The sequence below is a fragment of the Nematolebias whitei genome, chromosome 3, assembly GCF_014905685.2.
Source record: "Nematolebias whitei isolate Nwh7 chromosome 3, NemWhi1, whole genome shotgun sequence".
In the NCBI taxonomy this organism is placed as follows: domain Eukaryota; kingdom Metazoa; phylum Chordata; class Actinopteri; order Cyprinodontiformes; family Rivulidae; genus Nematolebias; species Nematolebias whitei.
In genome coordinates, this window is record NC_056500.1 from 33,060,978 (window position 1) to 33,069,128 (window position 8,151).

The following is an 8,151-nucleotide window of genomic DNA, read 5'->3' on the forward strand; positions in this document are numbered from 1 at the left end:
ATGTAGTTCTAAGCTAGCAGCGTGCAATACAGGCATGCTAAAAGCTAGATGCAGTGCTCACACTGCCTCTTCCCTCACGCTGACCCCCCCCCCCCCCACACACACACACCTTAAAAACTGTTGGTATAACCATTAAGTCTGTATTGGTTCAAGTTCATTAATCACACTTCTTACAAATGCAACAAAGAAACGGTAAAGAAAAAGTTGAAATTTTCTGAAAACATTTTCAAGAATACAAATATTAAGTGAACAAAAATATTTATTTAAAGTTTTAGTCAGGAGGAGAAAGTCAGCTTTCACTCTGTAGAACTCGATCATCTGTGGAGAATCTGAAGCTGCGATGACGTTGGAGGGAACGGAGGTTTGGACCGACGAATCCCGTGATATGTGAGCAAAAGTCCGACAAACACTCTCAGAATGTGGAGTTTGATTCTGAGAGCTCAACTCAGAGTCTGGGGTCTGAGTTTGTCAAATGTCAAAAATACATGGGTCGGTCACACTAAGTGCTATGTGTTGTTGTCATTGCATGTTTCCATACAATGGTGAAATTGGTTCTCTGCATTTAACCCATCACACCTGGGACACACCCAGGTGGAGCAGTGGGCAGCTATGTAAGCACCCTGGGAGCAATTGGGGATTAGGTGTCTTGCTCAGAGACACCACAACATGTGGGAATGGCTGGGGATTGAACCTGAAACTTTCGGGTCCTGAGTTGGTCCCTAACACCCACCATAAATGAGGGACTACTGTACAAATTTGGGTCTACCTGGTCTGTCCGGCATCTTCCTCTGACACATGATCCAACTCAGTACCAGGTGGTGATCAGTTGACTTCTCAGCTCCTCTCTTCACCTGAGTGTCCAAAACAAATGGCCGCAAATCATATAACACGACTATAAATTCCATCATCAATGTATGACCCAAGGTGTCTTGGTGCCAAGTGCACTTATACAATACAATACAATACCATACAACTTTATTTCTAAAGCACTTTAAAACAACACCGTTGACCAAAGTGCTGTACACTAACACAGTTTAGGGGCAGCGACTGAGAACGTTCGGTCATCTCTCAGCCTCCTATTGGACTTTGGGATGGCCAACAGCAGCTGATCAGCTGACCTAAGAGAGCATGAGGGAATGTACGGCTGGAGAAGGTCGGACAGATACTGTGGGGCGAGACCATGAAGACATTTGAATACAAACAAAAGAACCTTAAAAGTAATCCGGAAACAATCTGGGAGCCAGTGTAGTGATTTCAGGACAGGGGTGATGTGCTCTCGTTTTCTGGTGCCAGTTAAAAGACGAGCAGCAGCATTCTGAACCAGCTGAAGTCGAGTCAGTAATGACTGGCTCAGACCCACATAAAGTGAATTACAATTGTCCAGACGAGTTGTAATGAAAGCATGGATTAAAATCTCAAAATGATGTTGTGGCAGAAATGGTTTGACCTTGGCCAGTTTTCTCAGGTGATAAAAGCCTCGTGTGAAAAACCTCTTTAAAAAGACGAGGTGGGATGGGATCATTTGGAGATCCAGCAGATTTCATACGACCAGTGATGTCTTTTAAAAAAGGCAGGGTGACGAGCTCAAACTGACTGAAAACAGCAGAGCATGTGACAGAGATGGAGGGGTCAAAAGGAGGAGGGCTTATGAGAGCTCTGTTTTCAGCCTTGTTGGTAAAAAAGCTTAGGAAGTTCTCACACACTCCAGTGGAGTTCTCCAGGCAGGCTGATTGTGGGGCATTAAGAACAGAGCTGATGGGTTTTAAAAAGCACATGTGGATTGTTAGTTGGTGCAAATGATGTCAGAGAAATATTTGGTTTTTGCAGCTCTAACAGTGAACTGATAGAAACGCCAGCTGTCCCTCAAAGACGCCTGTAACTTGTCCTTCTTCCATTTTCGCTCTGCTCTCCTGCACTAGCGTCTGGCAGCACGTGTGACATCATCAGTCCAGGGGTCAGGCTTCGGTCTTGAGGTTCTTATCTTTAATGGAGCCACAGCATGGACACCCTTATTTTCATACATGTTTTTTGTGATTGACAAGTCATGACTAGCACAGATGTCCAACAACAGAACACTGCTCAGGTTCAGATCGGAGAGGCCGTTCTTCCCAATCATGCCCCTCCAGGTCATACTGTCGTTACCCATGTGGGCGTTGAAGTCCCCCAACAGAATAAAGGAGTTTGCAGCTGGCGTACCTTTTCAGCACCCATGCTAAGAACTCCAAGGAGGCCGGCTACTCTGAATTGCCGTTTGCAATGTAGGCACAAACAACCGTCAGAGCCCGTCCCCCCCACCTAAAGGCACAGGGAAGCTACGCTCTCATCTACCAGGGAAAACTCCAACTCAACCTCACGCACAAGCTTAGGTTCCTTCCCCACCAGAAATTCTATGTTCCATGTCCCAAGTGCCAGCTCTTGTAAGCTGTGGTCCGAGCGCTAAGGCTCCCACCTTCGGCCACTGGCCATGGCATCATGCACCCGACTTGTACAGCCCCTCCTGCAGGTGGTATGCCCACAGGAAGGCAAACCCATGTTGCTTGTTCAGGCTGAGCCTGACCAGGCCCAATAGTTAAAGGCCTGGCCACCAGGTGCTTGCCGGCGAGCCCCTCCCCCAAGCCTGGCTCCAGGATGAGACCCCGGTGACCCACGTCAGGGCAAGGGACACCAAGTTCCTTGTTTCGTTTGGTCCATACGTTGTGTTGAATCGTTCTGCTTGGCTTGTCACCTAGGACCAGTCTTCCTTGGGAGACCCTACCAGCATAGCTCCTAGTCATTCAGACGCACAAACCCCTCCTCCACAATAAGGTGGTGATTCAAGGTGGAGATTACCAATCTAAACAGACCAAAAAGAGACAACAGAAAATACTTATTTGCATCTAAAAAAAAGTTCAATCTCGTCCTCTGGACATTCAAAATTTGACCAGAGGACCAGATTTAACTTTTTTAGATTTTTCTACCTGGATTATTGAGCATGCATCAGGATATACTTATTGGCAGGTGAAAATGGTCTCTGCACATGCGTGATTCGTCTGTAGTATGAATGTGTTATGAATCTTCTCTCCTCTCTGCTCTGACTGTATCTGGATTACTGCACCAGGCCATAGTGAGACTGACCATCTGTCAGAGTTTCATCTGCTGTGTTTTATGTCATTGGATGTGAAAATAACATATTTTACACTATTTATAATTTATGTCACAATCCAAGTTGGACTTTTGCTTGAGTACTTCCATGGAGGCCTAACTTTTTTTTTTTAAAACTATTGTTCTTATAGCTAACTGTCTTACATAATAAAATTGCACAACAGTCAGCAGGCTTATAAAAGTCAAGCTTTATGTAATCCATGGGGGAACTGGCATATTGGCCACAGTGTGCCCAACTTTACCATATGTGGTGTTGCACTACTTTTAAACTTGTAGGTTTTAGGCTTTTCTGGTTGACTAAAGACAAACCAAGACATCTGAAAGCAATATAGCTGCTGACAAATTGGTACCTTGTTGTTGTTGTTGACATATAAATAGGAGATTTTGTGTATTTTGGAAGTGGTTTATGATTTTTGGCACCACAATCATTTTCTTGGATTCTACCATGTAGAAACACTTTGGACCAACTTGAGCACTGGCTCTCCTCAGGGATGTGTGTTGAGCCCCCTCCTGTTTACTCTGCTCACATATGATTGTGCAGCTACCCATCCAGGCTGTCACATTGTAAAGTTTGCAGATGATACAGCGGTGGTGGGATGCATCACAAACAATGATGAGTCCAGCTACAGGCAGGAGGTGGAACACCTGGAGAGCTGGTGCAGAGAGAATAACCTTCACATCAATGTGAAGAAGACTAAGGAGATGATTGTGGACTTCAGAAGGAACAAAAACACCTACACCCCCCTGAACATAAGAGGATCTGCGGTGGAAGTGGTCTCCAGCTACAAGTACTTGGGTGTACACATGAATGACAACCTCAGCTGGAGCAACAACACCACCAGCCTGATCAAGAAAGCTCATCAGAGACTCTACTTCCTCAGACGGCTGAGGCGAGCTGGTCTGGGAAGCTCAGTCCTCACCTCCTTCTACAGGTGTGCAGTGGAGAGCATCCTGTGCTCCAGCATCAATGTGTGGCATGGAGGCTGCACAGCTGCAGAAAGAAAAGCTTTGCAGAGAGTGGTGAAGGCTGCACAGAAATCTGTCGGAATCAGTCTCCCCACCATCACAGACATCTACACCTCCAGATGCAGGAAGAGGGCCACCTGCATCATGAAGGACCCCACCCACCCAGCACACACACTTTTTGCCCCACTCCCCTCAGGAAGGAGGTTAAGGAGCATTAAGTGTAGAACCACTAGACTGAGGAACAGCTTCTACCCTGAGGCTGTTAGACTCATGAATCTCTAACTAGAATAATCACTGTGAAAAACCATATCATGTTGCTGCTGATCTGTTTCATGTTGCTGCTGATCTGTTTCAATGTTGATGTGTTCATGCGTGCACATCTGCTCACAGACTCATGTTCATGTTTGTGGTGATGTTCAATGTTTTATGTTATGAGTGCTTAGTGTATATTTAGTTGTTTTTCTTAGTTCATATCTTAGATGTTATTACTGTTTTTCTTATACATTTTATTGTTGGATGTAACTGGGACCCTGTGTACATAATTTCGCTCCACCACATGTACCACATGAGGTGCGAATGACAATAAAGAAACTCTGACTCTGACTCTGACTCTGAGTTACTTTTTGGGGCCAAAGCTTTGTGAAGGATCAGCTGATGATGCTCTTAGTGATGTCACTTGGAGTGCTGCTGATCATGCAACAGTTATTCAATTTCAGCTGCATTGTCAGGGCATGTTAGTCCAACTTTAAGAAATGTAATTACAGTGCAAATATAGTTTAATTAATTTTTAACACATTTTAAAATACTGATTTTGGTTAAGCAGACACACTATAACTTTTTTTTTCTTTTGTGATATATAAATTCTGATGTTTAGCTACTCTGCCTTTTTAGTTAGGCTTCCTAATGTCAAGTGTGAGACTTACAGCTTTAAATTAGTTTTTTTTTGTTGTTTTTGTTTAATTTAATAAGTTGACTATGTGAAGATGTCATTTATAAGACTGAGTTTGTTGTGGCTTTTTGGATGAAAGACAAAACGTTTCAACATAAAGAAACTGCCCAGAGGACCTGGCTTAACTCTGTTGAATTTTTCTACCTGAATTACTGAGCATGAACTTTGATGTTAATTTAATAAGGTTGAAACAAATATGTAACGTGACATGTAGTGCTTGGCATCATGTTAGAAGGTTTGAAAGTTTTGCTTTTATTGAGGTAAAAGTGGTGCATTTAGTGTTTTTTCTGATCTTTTAAGTAGGTTAAAAGGTCGGTTCATGTTGGACACGTCGACTTGAGCTGAAAGGACTGATGCAATAATCTGAGCTCTGGCCACTTCTTACAAGAAAAACAAAACAGGAAAGAGAACCATTAGAGATTGGGGGTGGAGATGAATTAATGAGTGCTAATATTCATTAGTAGCTTGTAAAAATCATTACAGTAAATGTATATAATATTTCCTTCTAAAATCTGTATTTTCTCAGATGACACTACTTTCCAACTCTTTGCACTTTTATAGCTTATGTTCAGTAAAGATTCTGTTTTTTTACCTTTTCTTGCAGGAAGGATGCTTTCCAGCTGTTGGGAATGTGGTGTGCAAACATTCTTAGAACTGAACAATTCATGTTGGTCATAGCTTATTGTTTGTGTTGTTTACACTGAGTCGTTCATTGTTGTTTTAAACCCCAGCACAGTGTAAAATAAGGGTATAGTTTATATTTTTCTTGCTATTATTAAAGTAGCTTTTGTTTTTGTGTGAAAATACTGCATCTAACACATGCTGCTCTTTGTGTTTTAGGTTCCCCAGTCAACATGTGTTTTGTTCAGAGCGGAGCTTGCCTGGATCAGGTCCTTCTGCCCAGGACAAAGAACCAGAAAGCCTTGAGCAGGACTCCACACATAACAAGGTGTGTTTATAAGTTTTACACAGCAGCGTCTCAAACTCACATCCAAGATTAAATTTAACCAAGTATTTCTTTAAATGGCACAGTATTTTGACTGCACCAATCAAATAATATTTTAGACTCTTTAAGACTGTTTTTTTTTTTTTTTTGCTGGCTGTTAATATAATCAGCCAAACAAATATATTCAAGGAAGTGGCCATCTCCACTCTGAGTTGGTTTGCAGTAATAAGTCACTTCTAACAGTGAGATGATTGAGTTTGGCGTAATCTAAGAAAATGCAAGGAGTTGGCTCATGCACCTTCCTGACCCACTAACTAAAGGGAGACGAAGCCGCCATCTATATTAACACTGAGCTGTCAGAGATGGGCCATCCTGTTTGAATAAATATAAGCTGACATTTTTACCTACCAAGGTAGATGTCACTGTGAAAAAAGTTGGCATGAACTCACAATAACTTGGAAGAATATTTTTATTTATTTTGCATTCAACACTGTCATTATGTTCTATTTATCAACTGTATGTTGCACAGCAGTTGTCATAAATTGTCATTACTCATGTCATTTCTACTTGTTTAGTTGTCCCCTGTCACGGCACGAAGATTCAAATTGGAAATACCCTCCATACATCCATCTGAACACAATTTTTGACTTTTTACGCCTAGATACAGCCACGCACCAAAATGGAAGTGGGCCATTGCTTTTTTTTTCATCCACCTCACATGATGGACAGACGTTAATGCCGACAGCTATCTTGGATTTGGATGTGGCAACCCAGTTTTTGATAGGAACCTTAAACCTAGATACAGCCACACGAGTTGGTACCTCGCTTATTTTTCAAGTTATCAAGCTCACAAGAAGATGGACGGGCAGAGGGTATTTTCAATTCCACTCTTTGCTCTGTGATGGTGGATTATGAGAAGCCGACTTCCACATGAATGTTAAAAAACAAACAAGGTTTGTAGGCATAATCAAGAACCTTTGAGGTTGATGTTTTGCTTCTCATTAAAGGCCTTATTAGAAATAAGGAACTGTTTGCCCACGGACAGCAGAAAGTGTCATGGTTGATTTTAAAGTTAGCAGTCACTAAAAAGATATCATTTATCGACTTATGGCCTAGTTTACACATTTAACAGATATTCTAGCCATCTTTATATGTTCTATTTTCCATAATTCATAATTAAACATTATATCCACCAACCCATATTATAGTATTTTCCACAATTTATCATCAGTTTATTTTATTCTCAACAGTAGACTGTTCTTTTTATCCTGAGCAAGGCTGCTTTGGCCGATTTTAAGATTGAAATAACAGCTAAACTTATAAACGGCATAAATGTCTTTACTGCTTTGTGGCTATTTTACTATAAATCTTTAGAAAGCTATGTAATCATGTTTTTTAGCTCATGATCAGGGGTGTGCAACATTTTTTTCCAGAGGGACAAATCAAGACATTTAAAGAATCTTAAGAGCTGCATAAAGATTTTGAAAATAAAATTTCCTTAAAACAGAAAATATGGAAGATATTTTCAGGCATTTTGTCCCCGTCGTTTGTCCGTCTGCACATTGTCAGCTGGATAATATGAAAAATAAGTGAGGTACTGACTTTCATTTAAGTGTAGCTGCAGCTAGGTCTAAGAAAGGTCACTTTTGAAAATACGGTTGCCACGTCAAAATCCAAGATGTTCCACCATATACAGTGGGTAAAATAAGTATTTGATACCCTTAAAGAAACTGGTCCAAATGGAATGATTTAACCTTCTTTCATTTGAGTGTATATTTTTTATCTTTCTTTCAAAAACTATGCAGTTTTTAAATAACTTTGCTTAAATAAATAACCTAATCTTCTTTGAAATATCATATTTGGCACCAGTTATAAAGACCTCATTTTAACAGTTTTGATATTTCTAATTTTTTTTTATTTATTTTTTGCTCTAGGAGTTTGAAGAATGGGCGACACATACTTCTTACAAAATGGGATTAGAGACGGAGAATGCAGCACAAGCAAAGCAAGAATACATACATCATGAACAGGTAAAAAACAACAACACTTTTCATGTAATAAAAGTAGAAATTAACAAAATAAAAGTGCACTTTACAGGTTTACATTCTTATCTTGGGGAAAAATGTTAACATTTTTTAAGATCGGCATT

The 8,151-nt window shown here is 40.9% G+C and overlaps 1 protein-coding gene across 1 annotated transcript in view; it reads left to right on the top strand.

The window, feature by feature from the left end:
* suco (SUN domain containing ossification factor) overlaps nucleotides 1-8,151 on the top strand; it is a 50,068-nt gene that overhangs the window by 12,995 nt on the left and 28,922 nt on the right. The window contains exons 2-3 of the mRNA XM_037674302.1: nucleotides 5,897-6,005; nucleotides 7,937-8,032. Of these exons, the coding sequence (XP_037530230.1) occupies nucleotides 5,897-6,005; nucleotides 7,937-8,032 (205 nt within the window). The remainder of the gene's footprint in view (nucleotides 1-5,896; nucleotides 6,006-7,936; nucleotides 8,033-8,151) is intronic.